The sequence below is a fragment of the Triplophysa rosa genome, linkage group LG15 (assembly GCF_024868665.1).
Source record: "Triplophysa rosa linkage group LG15, Trosa_1v2, whole genome shotgun sequence".
In the NCBI taxonomy this organism is placed as follows: Eukaryota; Metazoa; Chordata; class Actinopteri; order Cypriniformes; family Nemacheilidae; genus Triplophysa; species Triplophysa rosa.
The window spans coordinates 22,794,761-22,811,126 of NC_079904.1; the positions used below are offsets into that span (position 1 = coordinate 22,794,761).

The 16,366-nt window shown below is 38.7% G+C and overlaps 1 protein-coding gene across 1 annotated transcript; it reads right to left on the reverse strand.

Moving 5' to 3' along the window:
- On the reverse strand, positions 1-15,903 carry tagapb (T cell activation RhoGTPase activating protein b). The gene is made up of 14 exons (XM_057353819.1): positions 15,791-15,903; positions 12,752-12,837; positions 12,443-12,613; positions 9,715-9,879; positions 6,924-6,965; positions 6,212-6,296; positions 6,000-6,050; positions 5,704-5,773; positions 5,254-5,405; positions 3,913-4,074; positions 3,691-3,800; positions 3,212-3,392; positions 2,653-2,761; positions 1-2,475 (listed from the first exon to the last, which is right to left on the reverse strand). Exons 1-14 carry the CDS (start codon positions 15,833-15,835, stop codon positions 1,265-1,267), a joined length of 2,640 nt encoding a protein of 879 aa, XP_057209802.1. The 5' UTR covers positions 15,836-15,903; the 3' UTR covers positions 1-1,264.
- Between the last annotated feature and the right edge of the window lie 463 nt (positions 15,904-16,366).

Consider the following 16,366-nt stretch of genomic DNA (forward strand, 5'->3'; position numbering starts at 1 on the left):
AATTATTGGGGGACAAAGACACAGACGTTTCAGCTACTTCTTAAGTGAGCAAATGGTGCTTATCTACCACAGCGTTTTAGCATTTAACACTTTTTTTAACTTACAAAAACTGTGCACGCATATGCAATGAAAACATCTCCGAACAACTAAAAGGGTAATGAGAGCATTAGCGTCTTCAAAAGTTGCCATCAACACTACCCATATACAGACAGACGCGAGCACATTTACTCTAGAAACCATAAGAGACAGACATCTGACACTGTGCAGTTTGTTTCTCGGTACGGCTGAAAAAGAGGAAACGGGGGCATATCTATAGCAGCCGAGTGAAGCAACAGACCAAATTCAGCGAAAAACCAAATCAGTCCACATGATCATCGACTTCCTCTGCAACACAGAACACGTTGTTCTCATTGACATTTTGTTCTCCATGTTATGCAACCCTCATGCCAGCATGAGGAACACGGCCAATCAAAATAACCGTCTGTTTGAAAGCGACCCATCTCTGTCGGTTCCTCTGTCGGATCTCTCAAAGGAATCAATTTTGATCGGATCCCAACGTATGCTTCCCATTGAGATTTCCGAGACCCCAAGACTTTGGATAGCTTGAAAAATCTACTTAACATTGGAGTATCAGCTTGATACTCTCTAACCTTTACGATTCTCATAAAAACTGATTGCTGGCAACATTTCATGTTGATAACTGGCTTTAAACAACCTGTATGAAAGGTTACATTTCCTGTGGTTGGGCTGTCAAAGACCACAGATGTAAAATGTAGAAACGACTGTAAAATCTGTGTCACATCATGAAAAGTTCACGATTACTTTATAATACATATCTGCTTGCTAGGTTTGGAAAAGGTCAGAGGAACTTTTATTATTTCTACATGTACATTATTAGGTCTCTGAAGTCCACAGAACATTATGATTCATATAAACAGCTATTACAAACATCCAACAATGTGTCCTCTGAAAGTCTTTATTGTAGTGAAACAAAGAGTAGCAATGACACAAAACACTGTAATTTACAACTGTACATTCTGACTATATCAAAATTATTCATCCTGTTACCACTTTATATTATTTTACTATACAATTGCAATATACTGTAGGAACTGGTCTATTTACATAGCTTCATACTGGCAAGAGTTAAAACATTATTAGCATATGAAACCACTTATAAGTGAAATATTTTAGTTTAACTGTTGCAGGCTAGTTCTGCATCTATGCTAAAAGGAGTATGTCATTGCGATGCATAAAGAAACACTCACACATAAGATTCTTTTGCATAGGAAAACTCTTCAAACACGGGCTGACTACACCTATGTGACGCTCTTTCATGTCTCGACTGGTGAACTGATTCCGACATAGCTCTTTGCCGGAAAGCAACCGGCTGCGCTTCATCTAATTGAGAGCTTTCTGTAAATGTTTCTGTGTATTCTGTGGGTTCGGTAACTTGACAAATGCCCAGCAGGTCATCGTTCATTGAGATGGGTCGAGATTTCCTGCCCAGATATCTGGCACGTTGAACCGTCATGGTGCTGTACTGAGGGGGGGCCGGCTGGGCTCCATTCTGAAGTGCCTGCTCATAGGACGGGGGGTTGCACGGCATCCGACTGTCCACATGTTGGAAGACCTCAATGGCAGACAGAGGCCTTCGTCGCCGAACGAGCTCATCAGGGTTCTCTGCCTCGCTTTGGGAGTCCTCCGGAAGAGTTCCACATGGAAAGATGACGTCTTTCTGGGACTCGCCCATTTTCAGACTTCCTCTGTTGAACGGGAAGATAATGCTAAGACTTTTGGCTCTCATCGAGAGAGATCGTCGATTTCCTTCCAGCTCTCCTTTTGCGGGGTTAGCTCTAGTCTTGCTCATAAAGGATGCGTGCCTAGTAGACTGACCTTTGCGGGGACTTTCAGGTGATGGAAGAGGTGACGAGGTTATCGACTGTTCTGAGACATTTGAAGAGGTGCTATCTGACGAACAGAAGGAGGTGCAGGAACACGCCTCAGACGTGGGAGAAGAAACTCTCATGGGTAAGTCCATGTTCAATCCTCCGACCAGTTTTTTGAAGGTCGCTTGTGATCTTTTGTTGTTGCAGCGTTGGGGATGCAGGAAGGAATCAGAACTTTGCTTCTTCAGCGGTTGTTCCTCAAGGTCTTCCTTCTCTGTGGAAAAGTTGTCATGGCTGCGGGCCAACCCTCTTAAGCCCATTGTGGGGACTAAGGGGAAGATGGATGGCTCGGAGCAGCGTCGTTCGAAAGGTTTCGCAAAAGCTTCAAATATAGCATCAGAGGAACAACAATGAATGTCAGAAAGTCCCATCCTGCTCATCGCTGGGCTTCCGTGTGGCATCGTGTTGTCCTCTTGAGCCTGTCCATCTGCATCCAGACAGTCGCCATCGGGATCTGTACTGTCGTATGCTGAGTCATGCTGGTGGATGTCAAAGGATATTTCGGGGGACATCAGACACGCTGAATCTGTAGAAGATCAAGCAATGTTAAAGTGTTTGTCCGAAGGCAACGTATTAAAGAAACACTTTAGCCCAAATATGAACATTCCTACTCTATTTACTAATCCTGAGAATAGTGCATCAGAAAAGGTCCATCAGATGTACACATACAGTAGGATTGGTTATATTGAAGCATAATATTTACCAGACTTGTCAATAGACTCCTGCTCCTTTAAATCCCCAAGAAGAGTCACGATTGTATGTCCAAATACATCACAGCAGTGTTCAATGAGGAAGTGGATAAGCTTTGCAACCTATAAAACCAAAAGCCCATAATAGTGTCTATTTATGATGTAGAATGTAGAACATGATGTAATGTTGTTTTAGTGTTTTGCACAGTGTTTCACTTGCAGCTCTCAGAAAGTAATAAATGTTACAGTGCTTTCAGTCCTGCGGTTTCATGCGCATCTAAAAACCGCACCATGCAGCGACAGTGCCAGGTTTTGAACTTTGATCAACAGATCAGTCAAAACGAGAATGCAGAGGTGTTTGTTGAAAAGACACCTTGAAACATCTGACATATATTCTAGCTCAATCATGACGCATAGTCATGTCTTACTACTAAATTATTTTCTATGTTTAGTACTTTAGTATTAAAGTGTACAGCAGAGGTCAAATAACTTGTTGTGTGTGATACTAAATCTATATATAAAAAGGCAGTAGGCGATATGGTGATTAGGGAAAACCCATCCCAGGTGTCTGACCTTGTCTACATCATCCATTTCTAGACTTTTGCGGTTTCGGTGAAGAAGGGTTGGGCCAATGCAAACTGCCAGGTTCTGGGCAGTCATTTTGTTGGTGTCTGAATGCTTGCTGATGTGATAAAACAGACACAGCAGGTGCTGTAACAGAAGATTGTTTGCTCTTGGAAGCTTCTCCGCCACTCTGGAATTGGAGAACAAAAATGTGTTTGTTTCATCCACTCATTTTGATGAGGGAGGAAGGAAAAAAACAGAACTGTGTTTCTGACATTTTGTGGTCTAACTTCAGCTACTGGTTTCCCTTTTTTAAGTTTTTGAAGAGTCCATAGAAAGCCCACCGAAAAGTCCCATCCCTATCGATTCTAACCGGAGACCCAGGGACTTTCTTTAATCAGCCTTCACAGCTGCCCACACTTTCTCTTGGCCATCTGCTGCGAGGTTACAGTGAGGGAACTTCTAAGTCACACAACTTTCGCACTCACCTTCTCAGCTCACTGTGAATGTCCTGCTTACTCTCTTTCTCCAGAGCGCTGATCCAGCTTTCATAGTGCTCAAACACAAGGAGGCCTCCGGGGAGTTCCTTCAGGAAAATCTGTCAGTGTTTTAAAAATAAAGTCATGACTCACAGTCGTCGCTCAGACACGTCACAACTGTAAGGGTTTAGGCAAAGGCAAGACTTAACGGCACCACAGAGTATTACTTACTTTCAACAATCCAACTAGGAGAGTCACAGGCAGTGCTTCCATGTCCACCTCAGCACCGGAGTTCAGCTGCTCTCTGAGGGCACTCAGGTTTTTGATGTTACAGGGCACTCTGAAGACTCCCTCAGTGACCAGACCCTTCTTGAACAACATAAGGAGTATTTCCTAGTGGAGGAGCAAAATATGAGAAGAAATCTTTAAAAAGGTCAGCAGATCATGCAATCGAGATTGACCGTATTTACATTTTAATGCGTCATTTTTTTCATATTTGAAACTTTTTTCAGATTTTATCCCCCTGAACCAGAAGTTGTGATCGTTTTAACTTCCGTGTTCGGACGCATTTCTGAGTGAAATGGAATATCGAATGAGAAAAATAGTGGGCGTGGCTTGTGTTTTCAATTGCAAATTGATTGGATGCATAAAAACAGGCGATTCAATTTGAAATGGAACTGGAAGCAGACTGACAAATAAAGGGGAGGAGTTAACGGATGCTCTGCCCATGACGTCTAACTGATGTCACCGGAAATGGGTAGCCACTAGAGGGCAGAAGTGCATTTTCAGATTTTATTTGAAGATTATGAGGACACATGAAAAAGAGAATGACCCACACTGATAAGCTATTTATAATAAACACTGTAATATTCCATGAAAAAATAGGCATTGTAATTTTTTATTTTAACTTTTTTCCTTCATGTTTTTTTGAAAGTTTGCCCCATTTACACAAATGAAAACAACTAAAAATGCTGTTTCTATGCATCCCAGGCCAGTAGTGTCGATGACACTTTGTAAGAATCACTATGTGCCTTTATACACAGTCTAACAGAGCACTGAACTCTGAACACATAACAGTTTTACAAATTTGCATTTTTGTAATTTACGCGGACAATGTTAACGTTTTCACAAACTTGCACTTCGAAACCTGTTTTTTCAGGCTTTCGACGTACATGTTTTCAGTAAACATACTTCCAAATGCATAACGTTTTTTTGTTAAAAACTGTTGTGGAGATGCCTCCCAAGTTTCTCGTTTCTCAACTCAAACTTCTCCAAAACGGGTTGTGAATGTTAACTTGGAATTTTTTGTAATTAATATTCATTTGCGTGTTTTCATCTTTTTATACTTCTGATCTTATTATCTTCTATCTGTTAGCACGGGTGTGGTTAATTCTATGAAAACAACCATTTCATTTTCAACCATATTTTTTGATGGAGGTTTAGATAAGGTTAGCAAGAACCTGCATGACTGCTATCTTAAAGATCATCACGTTTTATACAAATTGCTACTGTGGTGGAAGAAAACATCACATATAGCAAACTACAATCCATAAATACTACAGTTGGACGTACAATAATTGGTTTTGGAAGCGTGTTATCATCTTGAAGCTGTCGTCCAAACAGCAAGTTCTTCGAGTTTGGTTCTGAGTGTGCAGCAATGCTTGAGTTTGTGGAGCTTCTCTTCAGTTTAAAAGAGAACAAGCTCTTTTTGCCTCCATTTTCTCCTGAGGACAAGAAAGATATTATTAAACCTCTTGAGATTTTAATCACATTCTCCTTCAGATGCAAATGATCTTAATTTACAGTACAATAGATTTATCTATATATGATTTATCAAAGAGGTTTGTTTACTTTGACACTACACAAAACCTCAACAAGCACCACTTTCAACACTGCATGTTTCTCATGTTTGTTTTCAAAGTCGCACTACTTTTTTACTCCCACTTAGTTTCATTGGTTGATTCTGGCGGGCAACTAACCACATGTGGTTGCGCACAACCATGTCGACTGGTTTAAACTCACCAATCGGCTGCTGTGCATGCGTCTCCTGGTTATGAAACGGCTTCGAGAAGGTGGAGATTTTGCCGTTGCTCTGGAAACAGGCACATGTTTTGTCACGAGCACATGAAGTCACAGAAGGGTGTGACTCGATATGTTCGAAAATCACACTTTTACGCACATGCAGTCGTCAAAAATATGAGACTGGCTTTTTAGTACTTTATTTCAACTTTTAAGTTGCTTTTAATTTACATATAAACCGTTTGCAAAGCAACAAAACAAATACGAAGTGACAAATTTGGAAAATCTTCAATGCTTACATCAAGAGGCTCTACGACAGAGTCCATCCCAACTCCACTTAGAGTTTTATTCTGTAAGAAAGCAAAATTCAGTCAAGTTCAAGTATCCATAAAATCCGTTGTATTAAAGTATGTTATCTTATAGATGCAAAAGCCATTAAAGTAAAATTTCCAACACATCATTTTGAAATAAATTTGTAATGTTTATGTGTGAGGAAAAAGGAATTGTGTACCGCGGTATTACCACTCAGCACCCTCATGAGGACGCTGGGCGGTGGTGAAGCAATGCCTGCTCTCAATCTCGCTTCTGCAGTTTTGCTGCCATGAAATGAAAAATGTCAACATTTTCTGTTATCAGCTGCACACATATACTGACTTGCAGCAACAAAATGTCTCTTGAGTAATGTAAAAGCATAAATATTCCCACTAAAAGAAGTTTAGAAGTCCACTATAATCCTTCTCTTGTGCATTTTTTTAATACGGTATTTCCTCTATACAAAGTATATTATTGTTATAAAAATTCTGTTAAAGTGAATTTTATGACGCTTTCAAGATAGCACGCACCCAAGCTTACTTGTAACTCCACAAATTTGGGCAAAACCGACTGTTTTTCAAGCATGATATGAAAATGTTTCATCTTGTTTATTTCAGTCGACATAGAAATCCAAATGATACTTATTCAATTAAAGACCCCCAAATCCTAAATAATTAAGATTTATATATTTTTCGAAAATAAAAAAATTCAGTTTATTTACAGTTTTAAATAGATTTAAAATCCATTTTCCATGTGGACATCCGAACCCCACTATATTTTTATGTGAGTATTATTTGAGTAATGTTTTATACGGAGCCATTGATCTGCTGGCACTATATTGGCATTACGTGTTAAGTGATTTCTATAGTTGTCGTGTATGATAGAGTTTGATGGATTAAATGACAGCTTACCTGTGTAGAGTATCTAACCAGTGATCCTTCAGCTCAGGCAGACTACAAGTGAGAAAACAGCATGATATGATTTTGAGCGAGTCCACACGCAGACTTCAAAACACATGCAGATGTTGTGAGTGTGAGGAGGCCACACACGCTCGACCTCTTTACAACTAAACCAGCAGGAAAGTCTCCATATGTCACGGGGGAGGAAACAGCATCACATCTACCACTTCCTGTTTCCACACTGCAGCTTGGTCGACTTTTGCAGTAAAAGTACAGTTGTAAGGTTGATTGTGATGTGCAGGTGAGGAGAGTTAGTAGATTTTGGTAAACACTGGTGTTTGCGGAATAATCATCAACAGTTTCGGCAGAATGTATGATTTTTTTGTTCTCACTTTTGCCCTTCACAACTTCCTGTTTGTATTTATAAAGAACACAAACACGTAACATTTTACTTTCTTTTCTGGATTTCCTAAATCACAGGGAAAAATGTAACACTCTCATTTTAAATAGCAGTAGGTCACAAGTTTAATTCCCAAGAAAACCCGCATACTGTTCAAATGTATACCTTAAAGGCGTGATATGACACGGCTAAAATGAATATTATGGTTTGTTTTAGATGTAACGCGATGTGTCTTCACGAGTAAAGATTCAAAAACGCTGTATTTTCCACATACCGTGCATGTTTGTATCTCCTCTTTGCCCCGCCTCTCTGAAACGCGCAGATTTTTTACAAAGCTCATGGCTCTGAAAAGCGAGGTGTGCTATGATTGGCCAGTTATCCAGTGCGTAGTGATTGGTGGAATACTGCAAGCGTGTGAGGGAAATGTAACGCCTCTTACCATATTTGGAACATCAGGTTCCTCTTCAATTGCACTGACAGGTACGCCCACCTCACTGGCGTATACATTTGGGCGGTCTTAGTCAAATCAGACCACCAACTGACATAGATTTGTGGGGGTGTGGCTACACGAGGCGTTTCAGGCAGGTCTGGGTGAACATTCGCTTTTACATAGATAGATATTTTTGCAATTATACGTGTCTAATACATTCATGGGCAACTTATAACACACCAAAGAAACAGAAAAACATGTATTCGCCCCATATGACCCCTTTAAAAGCATGGTCTGTCTGCCAAATGCATCAAATGTAAGTGTAACTCCACTTCTCTCAAACACACTCTGAAACCCCACCCTTCACACATGTCAGACAACCTGATGTCGGCAAACTCAAATTTACAAAATGATTGACAGGCAAAGAGAGATTCTGATTGGCTCAGTTGATTTTGCATAGCTTTTCCCCAGACCGTTTTGCTGTGACTATATTGGCAACATTTTTTAGCAATATCTAATGACCACAGCACTACTTCACTGGTATTCCTGTTATACTAACTGTTCTTTAATGCAGATGGAAATACACCACAGACTTCCCTTTTATCTCTTATGTCTGAAACCACACATTCACGCTTCTGTATGCAAAAGGGTATGAATCAGTTGAACAAGAGGAAGAACTCGAAGAAATGCCGCTTCTGGTTCATTGACCACCCAGTTGCTTGCAAACGAAGCCTCAAGTCTCACCTACAGCATATCTCACACTGACTTCATTTCCCTTGACACAATACAATTGCATTGTGCTTGTTGTGGTACGTGCAGAGCTGGACTTGAACTTCAAATCACCCTGGCATTCTTGGCCATTCTCGGTGGTGTTGTCTGCATTCGCGTTCCGTGCATACGCGTCCGTTTCGTGTTTCTAATCCGTCCGTCGGTCCCGGGGGGAGGCATTTGTGTTTTGGCCCATGTGTTTGCAGCCCACCGGGAAAAGTCCCGGTATGCCAGATAGCCAGTCCGCCCCTGGATACGTGTACATTTCTTATACACAAACAGTAGCATCTGAATTTGAAATTCTAGTCGATGGGATGATCCAGGTGCAATTCCGTTCTTGTGGTGCGGTTAAGTAAAGAAACATAAGTTTAACCTTGATGGGTCATTACATCAGGGCACATGACAGGCTGCATATGACAGTAGGTCTGAGACCAAGAATCTAATGGCAATTTATAAAAAGTATATTACGAGGTGGCTACGTTGTATGAATTCTTACAATGTCACTTGTACGTTTTGGATCAATCTGCTTTCACACTAGTGACAGATTTAGATTTATTGTGTTACTGTTTTTATTTAATAGACTTTTTTGTGCAATTCATGTAAACATTTATACGTAATAGTTAGCTCATGAAATAGTTACGAATTCAGGTCGAATATACCATGGACATTGACAAGACATTTGGTGCAATCCTATCTCTGGACGATAATGTCAAAAACGTATAGAAGAGGTTATTTGACTACACTGTAAAAAAAGCTTTAAAGAATTTTTTTAATTTTCACATTATTTTAGAAATGCGGTAAAAAAATGTGAAATTACGGAAATGGGTGTAAAATAACATGAAAAACTTGTACTTATACTTCACAAAAATGGTAATTTATGTTTTTTTTTTCTGGGGCACCAGTTGCAGGATTATTACCGTTTTTTTTACGGGATTTTTTTTACAGTGTAGGCATGGCCAGGGGCAAATATTTTAAAATGTAGTAACTTCCTAGCCACACCCTAGCAACCAACCCCATAGACTTTCAATGAAAATAAGAATACTAAAAATACTGGGTAGTTTCAACTCATGGTTGGGTCAAATATGCACATTTTCTTGTGTAACCATGTAACCAACGGTTAGGATCGTCCATATTTTACTCCACGATGGGTTGAAACAACCCACTCTGGATCAGAACATCTCAGAGACAAGGAAAAGGAAACTCACCTGAATGACACCAGGCACACAGAGACAGACCAGGCCAGTACGATGGACATCTTTAAATCAACATTTGTATCGTCATCCTCGACCTCTTCCTCATCATTTTCTAAGCTGCACACCCACAAGTCCTTTAGATCTATCCTGTGTTTCAGTCTGTAGCTTGCATTTGACCTGTACACAGACACACACGCTGTTTTCCCAGTTGTAACGAATGTGCGAGTTGCCCTTATGGGTAGGCTAATGCTCATGATGAGCATACACAACTAGAAACCAAAACAATACAATTTGACACTTTTTGTTTGTTTGTTTATATTTTTCATTTCCTCTGGTATATTACACCATGGACACCATGGGTCCTAACTACAACTGACATTATTTGCTCTCTGTAATATTCAACAGAGATGGGCACAAATACCTCAAAAAGTATTTAGTTATAAATTACAAATACTTACTCATAAAATGTATTTAAATAAAATACAAAATACTGCTCTGAAAAATGTATTTAATTAAAATGCAAGTAATTTGTAATTTGAAAATACAAAAATACAATATTTGTTTACAAGAAATCATTTAAAGTGCGAGAGTAACAGTGGATACACAGAAGAAAGAGAAGTTTTCTAAACAGCAGAACAGCAGATTTTAGCAACACACTTACATAAACATGTATGCCTTCACGTCATTTTAATATTATTATCATTATTGATTAATCTCATTCTCCCGCGACCAAAGTCTGTTTACGGAAGTCGTGCCACTTGGCGGCCATGTTTGCAACGCCTCTGGGCAGTTAATAGCAAGTCCACTGTCCTATCTACTTTAATGGGGGAAGGCAGATATTTTTTAAATCGCTGGCAAAAATCACAATTAAACAGCATATGTCCTATCAATAATTAAATCTGACATGAACTGTACCATAACTTGGGTTTGCTAAGCTTAAATTGCATTAAAACCATCTTTTTAAAGATCGCTTCATCTACTGTGCATGCACAGCCTGGCAATCGCGTCACGAGAGCCCCGCCCCAGAGAATCCTCAGTCAATACTGATTGACGATTGGCTCGTATCACTGGAGGGCGGAGTTCCTTCGCTAAGGCGGCCATATTGAGCGTTTTATTCCCCCCCATTAATTGTTATGGCAGTGGCGCATCTCGTTAATATTAATTAACCCGCCCGCAATTAATCAGAATGTTAATTTTTGTTACTTGAACCACATGCAAACGGAAATTACTGCGATCCGGTGTAATGCCGAGAAATGCACCCCTGCCAGATTTGTGTTCTGCTTGCATTTGCTGTGCCACAAGCTGTTTAGTTAAAATTGTTTTTGATTGCTCAAATTTTATTACATATTTCAGTATGCAAATTTGCCCCACCACTTTCGGAACAGTGGTGCCACCACTGCCTGGTGAAGTTATTGTAGGCAAGAATAAAATGACATATTTTAAAAAGTATTTAAGTATTTTAAAATACAAAATACAGTCTCTCAAGGTATTTAATTACACATTACGTTTGACTTTTTTGTTGAGGAAAATACAAAGAACAAAATACTCAAAAGTAATTAAATACGTATTTCAAATACATGTAATTAAAATACTGCCCATCTCTGATATTCAAACAGGTCAAACAGTAAATCAAAACAGAACCAGTCAATAGAAAAGAGCAGAGAGATGCTTATAATCATGATAAAATGACATCTAGGAAATTGTTTTTGCACGTTACGCCCGAAACACACCCATGACTCATTAAGAGAATAGGCACAACCCTTATGGACCATGCGCCTGGCACACCGACTGTTTTTTCCATCGTTAAAGGAGCAATGTGGAGATTTTGGCAGCATCTAGTGGTGAGGTTACGAAACTGCAACCAACGGCTCACTCCCCCCTCCCTTACGAAAGACTATGGCAACTGACACAAGACAAACATGTCGTCACGCTTTCGCTTCTTTAACAAAGGGGATAATGTATTTACGAAACGCGCTGTGTAGAGCAGTTTGTCCGTTTAGGGCTACTGTAGAAACATCATGGAGAATTCCATGTAAGGGGACCCGTAGATAGAAAAAGCTCATTATAAGATAATAAAAACATAACCCTTCATTATGTAAGGTCTCTACACACCTCTGAAGACATAGTTATGCATATGATATTGCATTTCTGTCAATTGAATAAAGAAACCTTTATAATAAGAATGTATCAAATTCTTATATTATAACATGCCTGTGTCTTCAACCAGGTCAAATAATACACGTTGTCAACATTCAACCAAAGAACTACAAAAAGTTTAGCCACATGTAAAAATAGTTGTAGGGGGAAACCCATATGATGTCTCTGTTTACTGGGTGATTCCCATTTCATTCCAAAAGTGAAACTGTTCAACTGCCTATGGCAGAGGTCATCACTGTGTTAGTCAGTCACATGGTTTGCAATATTATTATGGACTTTATTGGACAACATAAGAAGAAAGAATGAAAGACATGAAGGTGTGTAATTGAATAAAAAGAAGAAGATTTTGGTCAATTTTAGTTGTGTTTTCTTTGAAAGTATCGCCAGTAAAAGTATATTCTTTTTGCAAATCGAAATTCTTTTGTGGGGTCATTTAGAATTCAACAGGTCAATTTTTAGCACGCCGAGCCTGTTAATGCACATTTATGTATAGTTCAAACAAATAATGTTGACGCTTGCTTTAGTTATGGCTGTATATCAGAAACATGTGTTCATGTCATCAACAACATATATCAGTTCTTACTTGAGCTTGGCAATGACCAAGACGTCAGTGAAAAGGAAAAGATGTCTTTCTCTGGTCTTTAGTCCTACGGTCAGCTGAGCACATGTGTCCAGAATCAGCTCTGAGTTCTCATTGGTCAATCCCAACACAAAGGGACACTGATGCACTGCCACCAAACATTGAGTCTCTTCCCTGAAGACAGAGAACATTTCTGTGTTGAAAGATCATTAAAACCATCAACACATTAGCATCACTGAAGGTTGAACACATTTTTGAAGAACTGCTTATTCAAAGTGTAGATATTGTCAGATTACAAAGACATCATCGTACCTTATCGGGCTCCAAGACATTCCCAAAGCTTTCCCCAGCAGCAGGCTCGGTGCAGAACGCCTCCTCTGAGCTAGACCACGCAGATGCTGTATAAAACATTACATCTACATCTAGTGTTGAATTGATTTCCTTTTCGTTTCATTCAGCCACAAAACAGAGCAAAAGACACAGAACTGTATTTTCAGCAGGTGAAAACCACAACAGCAGCCATCCATAGAAAAAGCTACTTTGAAACGTTGAATCTAAAATGTCAAATCAAATCAGATTCAGACCATAATTTCAACTTTCCACGTTCAGTGTCAGAACAAGTCGTACAGCCACACAACAGAGAAGAACTCGGTGGCCCATCTTAAGTCAAAAGGCTGAAATAAGGGATGACCTGAGGTCTCAGAATCCCAGTTTACATTATTTGATCGAACAAGATTATGTCTTTCAAGAACTGGAAATGTTCAGCCGTGCTCCTGTTTCCAAAGCGACCAGGGTCAAACGAGAAGCTAAGCATGCTGACCTTTTAGAGATGGGCAGGTTTCCCAAACGCTGAAACTGGTTCAGAGCAGGTGGGACACGTAAATACAAAGCAACCGTACACAAAAGGCCGCGTGACAGAAATAGATGTGAATCATTGAAGAAATGCACAACAGTGAAAAGCAATTTCCTGAGGTCATGATGTCCAGGGTCTTTTAACACATCTGGAGCGCTGTGAGGAAGAGGAGAGGTCACCTGTGTTCCTTCGCTTGTTGTTTAAGCTTTCTGCAATTACTCTTAAACTCGATTAATCGCATCAAGAAAAAATGTTTGTGTTTACATAATATACATATTACTAGTTGTACAAAATGTACGTGTAAATACAAAATAAATATGTCACAGTGCACAGACATATTTTATGTAAACACAAATTTTTATCCTGGATCCGACAGGCAGAAAACAAAAAAAGTATTATTTTTTTCATCGACGGTACTCACAAAAAAAATGAAAAGATGTTTTTACACATTTATACATTTCGGCAGAAATGACAAGGTACTGGCATAACACTGAGCTTAAAACAACAGTTTAAAATAACAGTTCTAAAAAAAGAGTTGTCCAAAACTTCAGATGTATACAGATTTGTATTTTTTGACTAAAACTGTCCTCACAAACCATGTTCCAGACGTAGTCACCCATCATCGCTTCATCCCACCTTCCCTGTGCTATAGACATTTCTAGAGTTTTCTGACAGCGACAAATGGAAAATAATTTTAAAATATGCACAAATTTTTACAGTTTTTGTTTATTCGCAAAACAGCAATATATCATAATTAATGATATAAGCTTAAAATGTACTTGAGCTGAATATACAATAAAACATTGATGCTACATGACAATAAATATTACCACAATAATTAGCACCAGAATTTTACAAGAACTATAAAAAGGTCGGGCGAAAAAATTGTTACACTGTAATTGTTGAACAGCCCTACCTTTCATAAACTCTTTATTTGTGCACCTCCTGTTGGTTAAAGGAATGAATGATCTTTAATGGAGAAAACAGGTCTAATGTCTGAGTCAACACTGTAAAAAGTATTACAGTAATATTTCCTTTAGCTAGCTTCCGTCTGAGCCAGAAAAAATCTTATTCAAATTATTTTACACTCGATAGGTAAATTTGTAGTCTATTACTGTAAATAAAATCTTTAAAATAAAACAGTAACATTACAGTTCTTTACAGTGCACTGCCCCCCCCCCCACACACAAAAAACCCCAGCAAAATAACAGGAGCAAATGTCACTTGGCCTTTTCTTAAAACTAACTACAGTCTTTGAATTGTCTCCCAATGTTCTGCTTTCCAAACCAAGCGTGCTTTAGGAATTTCTGAAATGACTCTATAGACTGTCATTGCATACACAACTACTTATGCATTCAAATGTAAACAAGTATGCGTTCCCTCTAAAAGGCATTTTCATCTTTACGGATGGCGCAGCTTCAAGAATCTTGACATCAGTCCCACGGGAGGCCAACGTAATTCAAACCCAGCATGCATTAGTTATTTATTATATATTAATGCAACATGGCATAAATACAGAGCCGGCCCAGAACCCGTTTCCGCACTATTGCATTCTGGGGCAATTATGTGGCCCGAACAATGAGCACTTGTTCACGCAGCCGGTGAAAAACAAGTCTGTGTCATTTGAATAGCGTGGAGCCAATTTATCAGTCTGTCTGACACTGGCAATGGAGTCTGTCTGCAGAAGAAATAAGCAGTTTATTCATTGGAAACTAACTCAAAGCCTTTGGATTTCTCTCTCTCTTTTGAAAATCTAAAAGATGCTTTAAGGACTTTTTACTTGCAGGACTATCACACTGTTACACATGCTCTATTTCTTTTATAATAGGCTATGAAAATCACTTTTACAGTTTTTAAAATAATTAAATAAATGAACTTATTAACTATTATTAAAATAAATAAATACAAACGTTCTATTAGCAAAACGTGGATTTTCCAAATGTTTAATTTATGTTATGTAAATGTTTGTTTTATAGAGCAAATATTGACCCTTGTTATTTTAATACTAACTTTTGTTTGTTTTTAATCTTTCTTCCTGTAAAGCTGCTTTAAAACAATGCAACATTGTGAAAAGCGCCATATAAATAAAACTGAATTGAATTATTTTATGTTAATGCCCCAATACATCTAATGCCATGCTGATAAGGACTTTTTTTTAAATAGCTCCTTTAAGTTTTGCCCATATAAAATATTAAATATAAGTCACTTTATCCAGAGATAGTATATAAATGAAACATAGTTAAACTTGAACTTAAACTTATTTCAACATGATCTAATAGTTTATCTAAAAGCCAATATAATTGACTTTCAAGTTTTCTACAAAAAAAATGTGCAAAATCATATACATTTATTTAAAACCTGTTAAATATTGTCTGAATTACATTTTATGTATTTCAATTATAAAAGAAAAAAATACATTTTAAAACTTTTTAAAGATTTTTTTTGTTTGTTAACTGCAAAGCATGACATTGGCGTTCCTCTCCATCAGATCTACTCACCGGCTGTATGGAGCCAGTAGAGCCATCATAACTTCCCCGTCTCATCCTGAACTCCCGGTCAGATGCAGCAGTCTCCACCGAGTCTCACAGCTTTTCTCCTGAGGAGTCTCTTCCCCACAGAAGCCCTTGAGTGAAGTATTCAGTGCCCGTTTCACTTCTGTCTGAAATGAACGCTGGGTTCTCTTGACTGGCACCTTCAGCGCTGACTAATGAGGCTGAGAACAATACAGAACCAGCGAGAACAAATAAGGATGGGAGAGCGGTTCCGCTTGACCTGGGCCAACCACTGTTTCAGGCTTTTTCAGTCGTGTTTGACTTGACACAACTGAAACTGCCGCTGCCTTTTACAGGCTAATGATGATCAACTTTCACAGAAACAACACAGAAGCCTTAATAGTGTAAAATCACAAGCTGAATGGGAATGACCTAAACTTTGCCAGCAAGACAACCCCAGCTGAACTTTAACCTTACAGTCGTGTGTGTTCATGTATTTTAAAAGAGTATCGTATCAATTTGAAAGGGGATACGTGACATTTTTTATTAAAATACATTTTATATCTCAGCTTAATGTGCAAA

Excerpts from the sequence above, each read along its gene's own strand:
- tagapb (XM_057353819.1), bottom strand. The coding sequence starts at position 15,835 with ATGAGACGGGGAAGTTATGATGGCTCTACTGGCTCCATACAGCCG. Across the intron at positions 3,801-3,912 it reads TCCTAGTTGGATTGTTGAAA|ATTTTCCTGAAGGAACTCCC; the intron begins GTAAGTAATACT and ends AAACACTGACAG. Across the intron at positions 2,762-3,211 it reads AAATGGATGATGTAGACAAG|GTTGCAAAGCTTATCCACTT; the intron begins GTCAGACACCTG and ends TTGGTTTTATAG.